The 18,498-nt window shown below is 37.4% G+C and overlaps 1 protein-coding gene across 2 annotated transcripts in view; it reads right to left on the reverse strand.

Annotated features, from left to right (window-relative positions):
• Positions 1-17,417, reverse strand: part of DENND6A (DENN domain containing 6A) — a 44,378-nt gene extending 26,961 nt beyond the window's left edge. The window contains exons 1-4 of one of the 2 annotated variants that reach the window (XM_033132738.1): positions 17,089-17,417; positions 7,707-7,745; positions 7,564-7,606; positions 675-787 (exon numbers count right to left, since the gene is read on the reverse strand). In XM_033132738.1, the coding sequence (XP_032988629.1) occupies positions 675-787; positions 7,564-7,606; positions 7,707-7,745; positions 17,089-17,325 (432 nt within the window). In that variant the 5' untranslated portion in view covers positions 17,326-17,417. The remainder of the gene's footprint in view (positions 1-674; positions 788-7,563; positions 7,607-7,706; positions 7,746-17,088) is intronic. The other variant, XM_033132737.1, reaches the window with a different exon arrangement.
• Between the last annotated feature and the right edge of the window lie 1,081 nt (positions 17,418-18,498).

Consider the following 18,498-nt stretch of genomic DNA (forward strand, 5'->3'; position numbering starts at 1 on the left):
TGGAAAAAGAGGAGATGACTATAAGAGATATTTCAAAGGTAGTGTCTTAGCTAACTGGGAGAGGGTTCCTGTCATTAGTGGAACCAAAGAGGTAAACTGTAAATGCTGATTTTAGGCAAACTATGTCAAGTTCATATTGAATGTGCTGATAGGACATCCAGATGGAAGTGTTCCTCAGGTAGAGAGATGAAAGTGTAGAGTACCAAACAGAAACCTGCACTCTGGAATCATCTGAATTATTAAACTTATTTTTAATAAACTACAACTATAAAAAAAAGTTCATTAAAAAATCAAAAAGAGACAACTATAATTCTATAATAAAGTAGGTAGGAATTACCACAGGGAATTTCAACTCTGGGTGATATTAAATGGTATAGTACCACCCTACCTCCACATCTAAACAAAGTTATTAACAAATGAAAAAAAAATTACCTCAGCGTTCTAATGAATTTCTATAATTCACAATGGCAGTATAATATGTTAGACGAACAGTAACTTTATAAAGTCTCTTTTACTCACATAGTGAATCTTTATAAATCAGATTCACTTAGGAAATCCAGCAGTACATAATAAAAGAAAAGCAAAATATTTCTGAATGTTATAAGAGGTAACTCAGTAAGTGAGTTCTAAAGTTTCCTCTCACATGGACATTCTTCTATCACTACTTTTCCAACCTTTAAGTAAACTGGTAAATCTTTGTCAAATTGATCGAGGAGACAATGCAGTGACACCCTCCTCCCAGAAGACTGTCGAAATCTAAAACAAAACTGGGTATCTCCAAGACAACCTAATGAAAACAAAAATGAAAGAAATTAAGGATAACACAGTATAACACCTATTTATCCAGTTTCATCAAATGTTAGAGCTACAGGGGTCCTATCAATCATTTAAAACCATTCCATCACATTTTAGAGAAGAAAAAGGAGATCCTGAGAGTTCGTGTGACTTGCTCAAAGCTCATTAGAGGCAAAGCTATTAGTAAAACATGCATCTTAACTCTTTCATCCCTCTATCATTTTTCCTATTCCATTTTCCATGTAATTAAAATTTCTTGAAAATCGTTTTCATGTCATATTGACTCACAAGCATAATAATGAGCAAAGAATCAAAGACAAAATAATACATATGTTCACATCCATATGTTCACATCCATTTATACAGTGTGTTTTTTTAAAAAGCAGGCAATACTAAACTACAGTGTTTAGGGATTCAAGGGTGGGTAATAAAACTATAAAGAAAAGCAAGAAACTTATTACTTTTAAGAATCAGGGTAGTGGTTACATTTAAAGGAGGGAAAAAACAGTGTTTGGGAGGGGACATGAGGGTGCTTTTGAGGTACTGGTAAAGTTCTATTTCTTGACCTCGTATGTGTTTTATATTTCACAATGAGACTTTTTTTCAAAAGACATAATAATATAGCAGATTCAGGGAAGAGCCCAAGTAACAGACTTACTATTTTAAACATTTTAATTAAAAATAAAGTTTTAAACCCTTAATCATTTTAGCAAATCTCTTAAAACATGTAAATTTTACCTAACTTGTCAGGCAGTAACTACAAAAAACTGTAAATACTCTAAAAGTAAAAGGCACATGACATAGGTATCACTCAGAATCTTCCTAGTTACTAGATTTAGAACTAATAAGATTATATTAAACATGAAATGTGCTCAAGATTTTACTATTACATATTATACAAAGAAGTACTTATATCAATTTAGCACATGAAGTTCTCAATAATGGAAGTAGAAACTTGATAATATGTTTAAGGCATTTAAAAAGCAACTCAGTATGTACACCTAAATGCAATTACAGAACCTAGTATTTCTTTGGTGGTAGAGGGAAGAAACAAAGGGAACTGGAGGGTGGGTCAATTCAGTTTACTTTTTAAAGCCTACAGTTAAAATAAGGAAAACACATGAAACCTGAAAAAATGGAAAATACTCTTAGCAGTGTTTTATTTAGTTCAACAGATTTATATACTGATGGTTCAGTTTTTCTTTTTAGAAATCATTTAAATCTTTAAAAAAAAAGAAAAGAAAGAAAGAAAGAAAATCCACTGAGAAGTACACTCTAATTTCTCTGAGACATTTTGTAAGATAGAGCAGGAAAATGCAATGGATTTTAAGATATTGCAGCATCTGGAAATGTAAGGAATACTGAGCTGTGTGGAAGGGAAGTAATGAAGTTCCCACAGCCTTAAATCCCTACCCACCTGGCCCCATTCCCAAATCATGGGCATGCTACGAGAACTTCCCGGTGACCAGCTGCACCCACACGCTGCACAGAATTGGTGAGAAAACTAGTCCACCAGGTCGAAAGGCTTTGGCATAGTCCTTGTGAACTTGGATTCTATTTTGTGTTTCAGAGGTCTGTCCCTTCACACACTAAAGGTTACTAAAGAAATATCAGGGGCCGGCCCGGTGGCTCAGGCGGTTGGAGCTCCGTGCTCCTAACTCCGAAGTCTGCCGGTTCAATTCCCACATGGGCCAGTGGGCTCTCAACCACAGGGTTGCCGGTTCGACTCCCGCAAAGGATGGTGTTCTGCGCCCCCTGCAACTAACAACAGCAACTGGATCTGGAGCTGATCTGTGCCCTCCACAACTAAGATTGAAAGGACAACAATATTGACTTGGAAAAACAAAAAAAAAAAAGTCCTGGAAGTACACACTGTTCCCCAATAAAGTCCTGTTCCCCTTCCCCAATAAAATCTTCAAAAAAAAAAAAAAAAAAAAGAAATATCAACTCCTTATTTGGCTTTGTTGAAAACCTTTGTTCCCCATCTTAAGCTCACTACTATAATAGGAAAGGAGGCATTACAGATTGGCAACCAGGTTTTTCACATTTACCTTAGAGAAAATGAATCCTAGGAAGGACAGGGCAATCCTGACACCCTAAAACCTCATAAAAAATAAATCAATATTGTTATATGACCCATTCCGTTTGTCTACGTAACATGCGACTGCTGTTCTACATAAGCAACATAATGATTACATGTGAAAGGTGGTTAAATGAGTGTGATCATGAGGAAAAAGTTATGATCTGAGGAAAAAGGCGCCACAATCAATAGGATTTAGTGCCAGGTCTGTGAATAATTAGCCTCCCAGAAGGCAATTAACCTCAGGTTCTCAATTTCCTTGTCAGCAAAAATAAGGGGTATCATAAGATAATCACTAAAGTCACTTTTAGCAGTTCCATTCAGTGATTCTAAAATAAAACTCCACAACTGACCTACAACTGTACTGAATTCCAAGCATCAAGCATATACCCAATAAGAAAACGAAAGATACAAAGCTCCAAAAAGACCTAAAAGTTATGCTATGCATTTCCGTTTTCTGATTATTAACGTTACAAAATGGGAAAACATTTTAATGGAAATGATTTTTTCTTTATACTAACCAAGGCATAAACATTAACTTACACAAATTTTAAAATTAATTGACATCTCTCTAAGGAAAAAATACATCTTAACACAAGTTCTTGATCAAGAGCAACATAAACCTTTTCCCATGATAAGTAGCTGGCGTTAAGGAAATAGCAAATCTGTTCAGTAAAACCTCACAGCTTTAGGAAAAGTTCCATTTTAATTAATCTAATACAGTCTTTACAAGCCTAGAAAACAGAACTTCATAATAATTCAACACTCTAAACCAAGAAAATTTCTGTAACCTTCCCCCACCATCCTTTTCCAAATAACTAAGTTCTAACAACAGAAATCAAATAGAATCTTGGTTCAAAATTATTTTCATTATTTTGTGACTATTTCAGAAGTAATTTTTTTCCATTCAAATGTATGAGTTGAGCATTAATATTCATTGAGCTTACTACGCCAGACATTGTTCTAAATGCTTTAGATATATTAACTCGTTTGGTCTTCATGCTTCTCAGGCAGGTCACATTATTATTCCCGTTAATAAAGAGTAAACCAAGGCACAGAATGGCTATGTAATCATCCAAAGAAATAAATCTGCTAAATGGCAGAGCAAGAATTTAAACCCAAGAAGTCTAACTCTGGAGTTGCTCTTGACCACTACTACATCATACCGGCTCTTTCAAGTCAAAACTACTTCCATTTATATGAAATATCCAGATCAGGTAAATCCATAGAGACAGAAAGTAGATAGGTGGTTGCCTATGGTTGGGGGGGCGGGGGGGGGTTAGGAAGGTAGGAAGGAAATTGGAGAATGGAGTTACTTTTTGAGTGATGAATATTTTCTGAAATTGATTGTTGGTGATAGTTGCATAATTTCATGACTATACTAAAAATCACTATGGGATCACTGCATAAATTATATAAATGTCTAACTACTATGCTATATACCTGAAACTAATATAAAATAACATTGAATGTCAACTGTAACTGAAAAAAATAATTAAAAACACAAAAATCACTGAATTACGTACTTTACCTGGGTGAACTGTATCTCAATAAAACTTTTCTTTTTTTAATGCTACTTCACTGCCAACTGCAGAGCTCGAAAGCTTCTCTTCTTCACTCAAAAAACAAAGTCCTTCTGAAAAATGCCTCTAAGACAACACAGTTCTTAAACTCACTGGTCTCTGTGCAATATAGTTCATTCAAGTAAGGAGCCGGTCCTTTCGGTCATGGCTCCTCCTATATGAATGTCCTGTGCTATGCCAGGAAGAACTCTCCTCCTACTTTAAAATTATCAAGGGCACAGAGTATTTTGCAAACTTCTTTTACATCTGCCAATTACACCAAGACTGCAAAGCTCAAGGTAAACAGAGGAAACTTTCCTGTACCTAAAATATCATTTAGAGATCTGAGGGAAAAAAGCTTAAATATTTTTCCTAATGGTAACAGACAACTTTAAAGATTATTTCTATATTAGCCCAAATACATCTACAGAGCAGATCAGAATGCATAAGACTAAGATAAAACATGAGACTCCAAGAGCTAGCCCTATCTTTTACCTTCAGCTCTTTGTAGTCACTCTCCCTGTGATTAGAGTGGTTGAGTTGGAATTACTGAAAAGCAGGACTTTAGACCAGAGCTTCTCAAAGTGAGTCCACAGACTGATGCTAGTCCACAAAATTGTTACTGATCCATGAAATAAATATCCAAATTGAGAATAAGCATTTAGAAACTCTTAGAGCAATTAGATATTGCCATGACAAATTTGGCCTTTTATTTTGCATTTCTTTGGGTTTTCTCCCTTCATTTTTCTAATAATTCATTTGAACTATATTTTATAAAAGCATTGATCCACAAGATTGGAAATGGCCCTTCAACACAGATAGTGTGAGAAGCACTGATTTCAGCCCTGGGAAGTATAAAGTACATGATGATGTCACTGCTATTTACAGAGAAGAAATCTGTTGAGACAAATATTGTCTGCACATCTAATCCATCCAGAGCAAGGATTAATCCTTCCCTTGGATTCATCATTACTTGAAACTCTCCCTACTAATGTTGAGTTTTCTCTCCAGACATGTTTAAAATACAGTGATTACAGTCCTTGGGTACACAGCATAGCTTAAGCCTCAGAAACACTTACATCCAGATGACATTAATGGTAATGAGGAGAAAAAAAAAATCTGACAAATAGTTATCAAAGAGAAGGCATACTTAAACTTGGGCTCCTAAAGATAAAAGCCATTCAAATGGAACAAGAAATTGAAACCTAAAAACAAACCAAACAAAATTTTTTTCTGAACTCAGCGGATTTAGGTGTGGGAGGGGAGGGTGGAAGGGAAGATTGACAAATCATCCCACTGGGAATCCCAAAAGCATTCTTCTTTATCTGTACAGCATACCACTGAGTCTAATGTTGTTTTACTTTTTATAAACGTGCACCATGGAAACGAAATCTAGATTATGACTCTTTCCTAAAGACTGCTCTACTGTGCCTGGATTTCCTTCTAAAACAATAAAAGTTATTTTTGGAAAAATTAAATTCATTTGAAAGTTGGCATAGTAATCCCAATTTCCACTGAATAAAACACATGGATAATCACAACTTTTATAATTTGGATAATCACAACTGAAAATAGTGATCTCAAATACATACAAAACTCATAGTCTCTTGCTGTCTAGATTAATATTCATTTGTTAAGATGGCTAGGTGTCTGTTAAGATCTTTTGTCAACTTTACTTCTAAACACCTGCCATACTTCAAAAAAAATGAACCACACTTCATTTGATGTGCAGCTTATACAAAAGGCATTACAAAACATCTGTAGGTCACTCAAATACCTAAAATACTGAATAAATTCTGATTTACACAGATTTACACTTGAGTTTAACTTCCAACAAGAAAATGATACAGAGAGAGACTAACAACTAAACTAGAAATGAAGAAGGCTATCCAAACACCATATAATTAACTTCTTAGCCTTGATGCTCATGTATAGATGTAAAAAAGAAAAGAGCCATGAAAACCAGTTACGATCTGAAAGAGAAGAATGTCCAGTAGAATCACATAACGTCAGTTCGTCCTGCGACCCATACAACTCAGCTTACCCTGAGTCTTGGACGTCCAACCCAACACTCACTACTTTCAAAAGCTCATGTGTGGACCTTGTAAGGAAAATGTTAACTGAAATGAGGAGAGATCCTATAAGATCTTGTTATCATTATTTCATTAATAAGCAAAACATACTAAAAAAGTCCAACAATTCCCGGTCAGAACAGATGTCCTACTGGGATCTCTCAAAGGCATCATCATCTTTTTTTTTTTACAAGGATATCACTTCTTTTTTACATATTTCATGAAAGCTAAGTTCCAAATGTACAGGAAAAAATTCTGGAAGCATTTATAAGGAAAGGAAAAAATGCTTTAGAATATTAAAATGTCAAATCCCTCCAATTAGATTAACTAAACTAAATTAACAGAATATTAGAAGTAACCGCAAAAGGAAAGGGAACTGGAGTGTCTTTGCTTTATAGGGTTCTAACCGTGTGTGGTCTAGAAAGTTGAAAGTTCTGGTCACTATAAACCTGAAAAGCTGTTATAAAAGTGAAATACAAGATTTCAACTGAAAAATTTCAACAATTAGGACCACACAAAGGGAGAGTTTGAAAGAGATCAGCAAAGCCAAGTTTAAAATAATAGCAAATACTTATAAGGTGTATCCTATACACGAAGCACCACTCCAAGTGCTTTACATATACTATCTCATATAAATTATTGAAAATAATTAATGGCCACGCTTCATAGCCAGATTCACCTTGTTTTTTTCTTTTAAATTAACTGCTTTGACAGAGATTTGGCAAGCTCTCAAATCCTAAACTGAAAATAAACTACTTAATATAAATCCCCAAAACATACACATGATATCGATTTTCAGTCTCTTCACTATTTCAACAGTTTATTGCTCCTTGATATTTTACTTCATTACAACATAACAGTTAAAAATTGAACCAACTAAAATCAGTAGGCATCAAAAAACTAGGAATCCAAATCAATGACCTGTTAGGCTAAAATTGAGTTTCATTCTAATATGCTATTTTTTTCCTAATATGCTATCAATTTTCATATATCAACAGTATAATCATATTCTTAGTATAAAATTCAGCAGAAACACCACATGAAAAATAGTTACCTGAATTTGAATCTGGAAAAGACAAATAGCAAATATTGGTTTTCTGAAAAAGAAAACAAAAGCTGTATATGCTGATACACACACATCAATAAAAACAAACAGGAAAACAACAGCAGACTATACAGAGAAATACTTTTACTTACTTCTTTATCAGTAAGTTTGGAATGTTGAGGATAAATTACCTGGAAGAAAGAGTTAAATTTTGTTAGACAAATACATTAAATTTTGTTAGACAAATACATTGAGTATATATTATAAACATTAGTAGGTACTTCTAAAATACTAGTTGGCTGTGGTCAAACAGTTTTAAGAAATAGTTTACCAACCTTAACAATGAAACACTTAAGAAGATGGGAGAATTTACATTAGGCAAAAAAAAAATCTTTTTGATTCAAAGTTATCTCTAAAAGAGGTGAAATCTTGAGGTATCAAGAATAATTTACCAACTGAATTACCAGTAATTCAAAGCTTATGGAATCTTTTCTAAAACCTAAACAAACTTGATCTATCATTTGGTACCTACTTAAAGCAATAACGATTTTCAACTGATTCCAAGAGGTAGTAGAAACCACTAACTTATTAAAAGAAAAATGAAAAGGAAAAAATAATTATCTGCAGTTAAGAACTCTCAAAAGCCATTTCCCACCATAAAACCTATTCCAGTTCCCTCTAATCCCTTTAAATAATCATTGCATTTTCCTAGACAGGTCGGTTTAGTGTCTGCATGATCACAGCCACCTTCTGAGGAAAATTCCTGCCCCACAGGCCCAGCAAAGGAAGGAAGACTAGGCCAGAACAGCTGCTGTGGAAACAAGCATTAGTGAACACCAGATCCAAGGGTAGCAGCCACTCTACAAGCCAATCAACTGACTGTCTAGGTGTGGCTGGGTGTGAAAAGAGTGCCCAAAAGAATACCAATGCTCAAGTGGGCCAATCCAGATTCTCTTGGGAATGTGAAGAAGAAATGGAATTAGGAGCAGCAGATTAGCTAGTGCTGACAACAAAGAGAGAAAACACAAAAAGCAGCTAAATTACGTTAACATTGGGTTGCAATGTGGGGATCCATGACTTCCCACTTCTGGAAGAATCCACAAATTCTTCCAGTCCCCATTGCTGCCCGATAGCTTAAAAATCTTCCCTTTCCAGAAATAACATACAGTAATATCACATTATAAACTGTATTAAAGTGAGTTCACATATTTAGTTCATTTATTTAGTTCTCACAATAATAGACAGGCTAGCAGTGGTATCGCATTTTACATACAAGAAAACTAAGGTAAAAAAGATAGGGAGAATTAACAATGAGCATCTTCTATAGTTATTAATTTTCACAACTCTCAATTCTCCCCATCTTTACAGAAGAGTGGACAAGTTCACAGTAGTTAAATAACTCTCCCATAACTTATTCATCTGGTAAGTGCCAGAGCCAGAACTTGAATTTAGATCTGATTCCAAAGTATACAAGCCACCATTCCTCACTCTATCGATAGTAGAGATCATGGACATATAATTGCAGCCTTCTTTCCCCCCGTAGCAAGTATGTGGCATATAATCCTTCTCAATCCAGGTCTTTAGGGAGAGTCTACAGACCTGGTATGTTACATAAAAACCACCCACCACTCTTGGAATACAGAATGATACCAAGGCATATTCTCTCTACTTACCCAGATTTGTATCCCATGTTCTAACCAACCTGACTTAACCTCTGTCTCCACAGTTCATAAAGGCAAGAACCTGGTCTGTTTTGTTCACCACTCTATCTAGACACCTAGAACAGTCCCTGGTAAGACAATAAGTATGGACCTAGAGGGTATTAAGCTAGTGAAATAAGTCAGAGAGAGACAAATACTATATGATCTCACTTATACATGGAATCTAAAGAACAAAACAAATAAAAACAGAAACAGAAACAGATTCATAGATACAGAGAACAAATTGATGATTACCAGATAGGAGCAGGTTCGGGGGCTGGGTGGAAAAGGTGAAGGGATTAAGAAGTACAAATTGTAGTTACAAAATAGTCATGGGGATGTAAAGTAAAGCACAGAGAATATAGTCAGTGATATGGTAATAACTATGTACGGTGCCAGGTGGGTACTAGACTAGTCAAGGGAATCATTTCTTAAATTATGTAAATGTCTAACCACTATGCTATACACCTGAAACAATATAAAATAATACTGAATGTCAACTATAATTAAAAAATAAAAAATAAAACCAGTTTCTGGTGCATACTAGACTCTAAAAAAATATTTCTTCAATCAGTAGATATACACTCAAATTAATTCCATTCAATAACTCAGTATTTAATATGTAATTCTTTTTTATGGTGCATATCTTTCTCTCTTGCCTCACCTTGAAACTATTTTACCTTGTTCACTTTAAAGCAGAAATGGCAAGCTTATAACCTATTCAGTCATATTTTATGAATATCTCATTACATCTAAGTTACCCTGGAGTTTGTTGGTCTAAAACATATTGGTAAAGTTAGTGGCCTATAATAGCTTAATCTTAGACTCTAAAATCAGTATTGTAAGTGTCCCTCAGATGTTTATTTCCTGCAATTAAAATATCAACTCAAAAGCAAATATACAAAGTTTCATTTTTATTACACAAGACAGTACAGTAGTGCCTCTGGAATTTGGTTTCCTAGGGTTTAAAATACCAGCATTATGATACAGAAAAAATGTCAGTCTGTTTTACCTACATATATGAATACCTTAAACAAACACAACATGTATGTTATATGTGGTATATATGTGTATCTAAGAAGTTGATATATGCTATATATATTTAAGTAAGCTAAAAAGCTATAAGAACTATATAACCTATCATGTAAGTCTACCTTTTAAGAACTGATTGTACTAAACTGTCAAACGGTATTCTAAAATTTCATTTTAACGTACTCTGTTAGGACTATGCGGGTGTTTTGGAATAGATATGATATTCAAGAAGAAAACAGTGCTATAGCTATCCAAATGTCCACTCTGTATTTAAGATCAGAAAAATTTATACTTAATTTTAAATCCCCGATTAAACTCCCTATTTAAAAAACAAAAGTAACCATTGCCAAGTATCTTGAACTGCACAAATTGCCAAAGTTACTAGAATTATTTTCTATGTACATATTTTATTTTGTGAAAAACAAAAAGTTTAAATATACGTTTGGGCAATCATTGTTAGTCAGTTAGCTCCTGACACCTATATGGGAATTAATCAACTGTGGATTGGCCCCAGTACTGGGAGACGCCTCTCACTTTAGGTTTTCTCTCTCCATGGCTCAAGTCCAGGCATCTCTGTCGCCCAGGCCACTGGCATTCCTGAGAGACATCAAAGGGGAACAGAGAGCACCAGCTAATGCGACCCTGGTTCTGTTACCTATGTTAAGATATCCCATGTTACAACAAATAAGGCAAAGGTGGCCAGGTAATAAGCCAAGGAAAAAAGTAAATTGTATTTTATATAATTATTAAGGCCTAAAAATGATGACATAGCATGTATACTTCACATCATAAGAAAAATTGTGCCTCAGAAAAATATTGATATATATACTGAAAAACAGTATTGTTTTAAATGGGGACATGCTCTTCAAAGGTATGTCTCTCTACCACCTTCCCCTGCATACCCTAACATTCCCACCTCAGTGTGGGAATAACCATGGTCCCACGAAAAGGAAAATTAGGAATAAGTTAACTTACTGCTAGTATGACTGGGACATGGGAAAAATTCATGCCTGCCATGCACCCTCGTTATGTGTGAATGGGTGAATGGGTGTCTGACTGTTGCCATGTGACTCCGTGTCTGTCTCCACTGCACAAACCCATCTAGTGTCCCAGGCCAGGAAGGGACTACATTTCCCCAGAAACATCTGCATTTATCTCCTACATAAACATTAACTCACATAAAAACATCATAACAAAGAGAGGATGAATTATCGCATGTGGGGTATTCTTCCCAATAATGCATAACCTCAGACTAATCAGTAGAACGCACCAGAAAAACTCAAATTGAGAAACATCCTACAAAATATCTGACCAATACTGTTCCAAAGTGTCAGGGGTATGAAATACAAGAAAAGACTGAGGAACTTCCACACACTGGAAAGGACTATGGAGATATTGATACCTATAAGCAATGTAGGAACCTGGATTGGATTCTGAAACAGAAAAAGGACATTAGTAGGAAAACTGATGAAATCCACATAAACCGTTGTTTAGTAAATAGTACCATACCAACGTTATATTTTGATTATTATACTATGTTTATATATAATATTATACTATTATACTATGTATACTATGTTAACTTTAGAGGATGCTGAATGAATTACTTCTGTAGTAACTCTATGTAAGTCTAAAATTATCTTAAAATAAGTGTAAGAGTGAAAGAAACAAAGGAAACAACCATTTACACAACTGCCTTTGTCTTTCTCAGAAAAATAGAGAAACTTTGCTCAAATAAAGAAGGCTGGCGACTACTCCAGGCTCCACCCTGCTAGGAGGTAAGAGGGAATACGGCAGTGACTCAAAAAAGCCAAAGTGGGAAAGAAGGGAGAGTCAATTCTACTAACTGCTCTTTTAAAAAGGGCATAGTGCTTGCTTTGGAGGCGCATACACTAAAATTGGAAGGTAAGAGTATGACATGCAAATTCATGAAGCGTTCCATATTTTTTTTAAAAAAGGTATAAAAAATTTGTCTTCACCCCAGAGCAGAGTTTTATCTTCAATTTGTTTTTTTTAAAATAAGAGGGGCACGTGGATCACTAATCGAAATGAAATCTATGACTCACACAATATTATAATGATATATTGTCCTGCTTTTTGTAATTTAACTGTTCTGAAATTATTTTCAGAAAGACATGGAATACAAATTTGTACATATAAATAGGTGATGTCACAGATCATTTTGCTGCTGAGCAAAATGAAATCTAATAAACCTGATTCCCAGGAAGTACTTTAAATACTTGGGATTCACATCCAAAGTTGTGTGTTTTTTCAAATCAATTTAAAGCAAGATAACAAGAGTGAGGAAATACCCAAGAACAGTCCCACACTGATTACAAGGACACTGACTATAAAAGGAACCAACATATTGGGCATGCAGTAATTGACAGGCATGAACTCTTACACGTATTATCTCAGTGCCTCCAACAACATTCTCAGGATATTATTTCCCCATTTTATAGCTGAGGAAAATGAAACTCAGAGAATTGAAGAAACTGGCCAAAAATCAGACGATTAACAAATGTTCAAAATCCCCAAGCTTGTGCTCTTTTCACTAGATTGAAATTCTGTCCAAAACATTGCTAGGTCATAGCCATAGACTTCAAGAGGAGAAAAGCCACCAATGATGCCTCAATTCTTAAAAAACCGGGGGGCCATAAAGGTTCAGAGAGGTTCAGAGAGGTCCTATGATATCCTATGTGTTGACAGGATTTAAAGGCCCTCAAAAATGCAGAACATCTCTACGACGTGTGTACAGGCAGCAAATAAATCTCTACTGTGAAGGGAAAAAAGGGAAACTACTGACTATCCAAATTAAGGCAAATGGTTAAATAAATTATGGTTTGTAAAATTATATTTATGAAGTCTTTAATGATCTGGCAAATTGTTTCTGAGTGTTTATCAATGAAAGCAGACTCCTACAGTAGACCTGTTTGGGGGACTGCTGCCCAGCCCATGCTTTGGTAGTGTCCCCTTCCTCCTTCTGCAGGGGTGAGCCTAAGTGGCCACTACTGTGACTGCACTACAGCTAACTGAACAACAGGGAGCACCTGACCCATGCTGAGCCAATCAGATACTCCAGTACTTGAATTACACTTCAGTCTGGTTCCAGAATACAAAAGTAGAGTTTCGCTAAAATCAGTACTACAGTAACCCAAAGTCAAGCAACATGGGGGAGCAGCAACTGAGATACTAACAGAGGAAACCACCCTCAGCATGGACAATGGAACAGACATGCAAAGTGAAGCAGAGACAAAAGACCAAACAGCTCCAAAGAGACAAAAGGCAAAAGCCTGGGGCTTTCCAAATCTCATGAGGTTCATTCATTCCAGTTTCCTGCAACTGGGTTCCAAGATACTCCCTACAATCACTCTCTCTTTACTTCAATTTATTTAAGACAGTTTCTGTTACTAACAAACTATCAAATTAACCCTTGACAGATACAAACTCTTATAAAGAAAAAAAGCATTAAGAAAAATGCTAAATAGTATTAATAGCAGTTGTTTCTTAGTATGAGTGGTGTTTTCTAGTGTTTACAATTTTCTTTCTTGCCAAGTTTTCAACAATGAGCATATTATTATATTACTCAATCAGGGGTAAAATTGAATAAATGAGGCAATTCTAGATTCAGATAATTAAGGTTTTACTATATAATCAGGTAATTTCAGAGCTAGAAGTAGTGACATAGAAAAATCCAGGGAATTTCAAACCTTGTTCCAGAGGACACCTGGATACTGTGATGATGCTTCAGGGCCATTTCAGGGGGAAAAAAGCTTAGCACGCCTCCGGTAGTTAACACCTTTTGCAGTTTCTTTCAGCTCAAAACACTCCCCTAACTGTCCCTTCACCTAGGACAGGGCCTCCGACAGACATTTTAGGCAACAGGGACCAATCTCCAACCATCCAAGGTCTTCAACTGATTACATCAGAGAATTTGCCCCAAACCAGGCCGGAGTACCTTCCTCTGGTGTTTGGAATGAGAGTGACACACTCTCTTCATCAATATGGCTGAAAGGAGTAAACTTCATCATAAGATGAAAAGCAGAGGAAGTCAGTTTGCAGGGAGCATGAAGCATAAACAAAATCCATAAAACCAGAGCATAAACAAGAGGCTTCTCTGGTTCTGGGCTCTAGCCATTTGCTGAAGCCCCACTAGCGTAGTACCTTACCGTGGATAGCTTGAAAACACCTCTGTGGCCTAATAGCAAGTTGCCCTTTTCTGCTTGAGTGATGTATAGCTTGGTTTCTGTTGTTTATAACCCAATAGACATACATACACAGGCCCCATTTTGACCATATTAGCCATTGATACATTAGATTTTTATTTACACAGAGGAAAAATGTTCCCCTACTAAAAAAAAAAAGTACTGATTCTAGTCACTCTATTTCATTTTACTAGTAAGAAAACTAAGGTCCAAAGGCCACATCTTCACAAAGCAAGTTAGCGGTTCACCCCATTGAAAATGACAATGTTCCCTTTTGGAATATCAATGCTCCCCAAATACAAACTTAACAGGTCTCACTGGGTCCCAAGTAGTTTCACCAACATTAACTTATCTTCTTACAGAGGAACATGAGGCTCAAACAAGCTAAATAATGCGCCCAGTCACATAGATTCAAACCTAGGCAGTACAGCTCTGGAGTCCGAGTTTTTGATCAGTACACTATCTCTTTAGAGGGGATTTAATTTAAGCTTAAGTAAGTGACACTGTTTTATGCATTTGGCTCTCAAGTCTCTCTCAACCCGACGATTCAACAACTGCCTTTTTTGATAATACAGGTGGGTTCCAGGATATCACTGTCCAATCTTAGTTTTTACCTATTCTTGAATTCATTTCCCTTGAGTCCCCAAGGTTGTGCACTACAGTACGTAGGGCTATATGTTACTTCTCCAACACAATTCTACAGTCACCTTCTTGTCCCATTACAGCCATCCCCTCCTGTCCATTTTTGGTCTGGATACGGCCACAATACAAAAGTGAAATATATATTTCAACTATTATGTTATATTAATTACTAATTTGTGTTCCTTTTTCATTTAAAAGTGGCAAAATGCAATATTCTACATTTCTCAGGAAAACAGGATAAAATTAAGTTGTGTTGCATCTCAATGTATTTATCTATCTCTGGGTCCTTTATTGGAATCTTCCCCAACTTCATCCTACACCTTATAAAATCAGTGATTCTTAATCTGAGGACAATAGATCGTAAGGTCCACAGTTAACTCCCAGGTAGTCCATGAAAGCAAATATATAATTTTGTATTAGTAAGCATTTTCCTAATGGAGAGAGTTCATGGAGTTCTTTTTTTTTTAAGTTCCAGGATACAAAAAATTAGTAACTACTGACCTAAAGAAAACTCTGTACAGTAGCATATACTACAGGAAATGAAATTCAAAATAAGTCCTTTAATGATCCACATTTTTGTAGCACCTCAATTATGCTAAGTATTGTTTATTTGGTCAGAAAAATACACTCATGTTATAAAGAATGTCCCAAATGATGAGAGTCCAAAAGGATCTCCTGTAGCTATGTAAAACTTCAATCAACTACAACAAGCCAACCCTATGCTGTTTTAATTGTATTTTGCTATACATATAACTTCAGGTTGTGTCAATGTAAATGACTGATGGCTTGTAAGTCCCTTCTTCAAATTCTTTGGGAACTGTTGTTTCATTCTCAGTAAGAGAAAGAATCGTTCATGTATTCACTCATTCCATCAGCAAGTATTTACTGAACACCACTAAATGCCAGGAACTGCATTTAGCCCTCTCTGCTACTGCGATTAATTCTTAGTTTTCCTCAAATTGTAGTCTCAAACTACAAATATAAGTTAGAGCCTATCATTCATATTTGTATGCCCAGCAACCACATTAATGCCTAGATATTTGTGGAAACTTAATATGTACTGAACTCCGTAATGATAAAACAGAGAAGACAGGATGAATACAAAAGCAGTAGTAGCTTCGCATTAAGAAAAACCTCCGCTGGCCAATTTTCCGGGCCAACTCATGCCACTAAAGTCAGAATGAGATGGTTCACTAAAATGTCATCCCTCCCAAAAAAAAAAAAAAATTATTCTAAGCATATCTTTCTGATAACGTTTTTCTTGGACACATAAAAACAAGCAATCTCTAATGCTGCAAAAAGGACCCTAAACAATGTCAAGAACAGATATGATGCAAAGGCCTTTCAATAAGGCGCCATTAAGATGGGACATTTGACAGAGTCACAAGCAAACGATTTTCCCTATATTCATCCTGATATTAGTTTTCAGAACAACTGTTTTAGAAGCAACAGCAAAAAATAACAGAAATGAGGAATAAGAGGAGGAAACGGAGAAAATGCATGCTGAGCTAAGCATATCGGCTTAGGCTGAGTGGAATGTTCTAAGAGTTACTACTGTGAATGACCAAAATAATCTGAGTCTAAAAGTTGGTTGTGTGAGGTTCAGCTATTATATTTCGGATGTCAGGGGCATTGTTCACTTCTTGAAAAAGTCACAAACATCCTGCCTGCAGCCTCCCCCGGGGACCACTAAACATTTTAGTTATTCCTGTGACACCGGATTAAAAAAAACGCACATCGGCAAGTATTTAAGAGAGCCCTCGAGGGAACTTTTCACCCCTAGCCGCAGCCCAAGATCCTCCCACAGGAACTGCCGATGGACCGCAGCCAGGGCGGAGGGGCGGCCGGCCACGCCCGGGTGCACGGGGGCCGGGGTCCAGGCCCACCGGCTCATGGGCCACACGCTCGAGGGAACCCGGACAGGGCGCGGGGACCACGCTGCAGCCGGGCCTCACCTCCACGGCTTGGCCCAGCTCCAGGTCGAAGCCCACTACACACACGCAGTGCAGCCAGGCAGAGAAGCCGTCCCAGCGCAGCAGGCCCCGGCCGCGGCCGTCGTCCTCGTCATCGTCCTCCCGCGCGGCTCCTGCCGCCACCATGGCCGGCGTCTCGCGCTCCTCAGCCGGTGCCACCGCCTCCTCTAATGGCCCGCGGGAGCTGGGCCCCGAGCCTGCCAGGCCCCGCAGAGCCATCCGCCGCCCCCTCGCTCGCTGTTCGCACCGCCTTCACCGCGGACCGAGCCGCAGAGCGCGCTCGGCTCCGCGCAGGCGCAGCCGCCGGTGCCGCAGCCGCGGGGGACGGGCTCCGCCTGGGCGGCGTCTGGGCGGTGTCTGGGCCCACGTGACTTTGGTAGCCCTGCTGGGCGCGGGTCCGCCCCTGTCACCGCGCGGACGTGGGACGTCACGTGGGCGCTTGACTGGGATTGTGAAGCCGGCCCTGGCCTCCTAGTCTTAAACCTCTTCAAGACTGAAACCATAGTTATGAATCCTGACGCCCTCCTTCGCAGTCCGGCGACCAAAGAATAAATTATTCTTGGAATGACGCGGTTCATAATTATAACGTATGATTAAATTAAAGCATAATGATTATGATGACAAACATTTATTGAACACTTACTCTGTGCCAGTTGATGTGCCAAGCAAATCCTTTACAAATATTGCCTCACTGAATCTTCACATTATGGCTAGTAGGTAGACATAATTATTTATTATTTATTTATTTATTTACTTATTTACTTATTTTCACACATAAGGAAACTGAGGTTCTGAGAGGTTACATGACTAGCCCAATAAGTGTCACAGCTCCGATGCCAGCTTAGAATTCGCTCACGTAGTCCGCTGATTTAGGAGTTCTGTGCCTTCACTCGGCGTTTCCGTCTCCACCAAGGCCCCTCCCACCTTTCAGGCTTGGGTGCCGGTCCTCACTCACACATGTCCAGACCTTGCTAGAACTCCAGGTTGACGTCCACAGCAACCTGTGGATCACTCTCTCTTAGCAAGGGCCCAGTCTCAGGCAGCTTTGTATTCTCAGAGAGCAGTAGTGGGCTGGGAACCCAGGAGACACTTACACCATTGAACTGTTGCTTATTATTGGTCCAGCATGATATTACCGACTAGGATTTACTCAGCACCTACTATGCTCAGTATAAACCACACAGTGAAAATAAACAGGAAACAGTAATACCGCAATAGAAAAATGGGTAAAAGACAATGGATAATAAATCACAATGAATGTATTTTTAAAAATAGCATAGTAAGGGGGATCAAATATATGGTGATGGAAGGGGAACTGACTCTGGGTGGTGAACACACAGTGTAATTTATGGATGATGTGATACAGAATTGCACACCTGAAATCTATGTAAT

Source organism: Rhinolophus ferrumequinum, chromosome 17 (assembly GCF_004115265.2).
Source record: "Rhinolophus ferrumequinum isolate MPI-CBG mRhiFer1 chromosome 17, mRhiFer1_v1.p, whole genome shotgun sequence".
NCBI lineage: Eukaryota > Metazoa > Chordata > Mammalia > Chiroptera > Rhinolophidae > Rhinolophus > Rhinolophus ferrumequinum.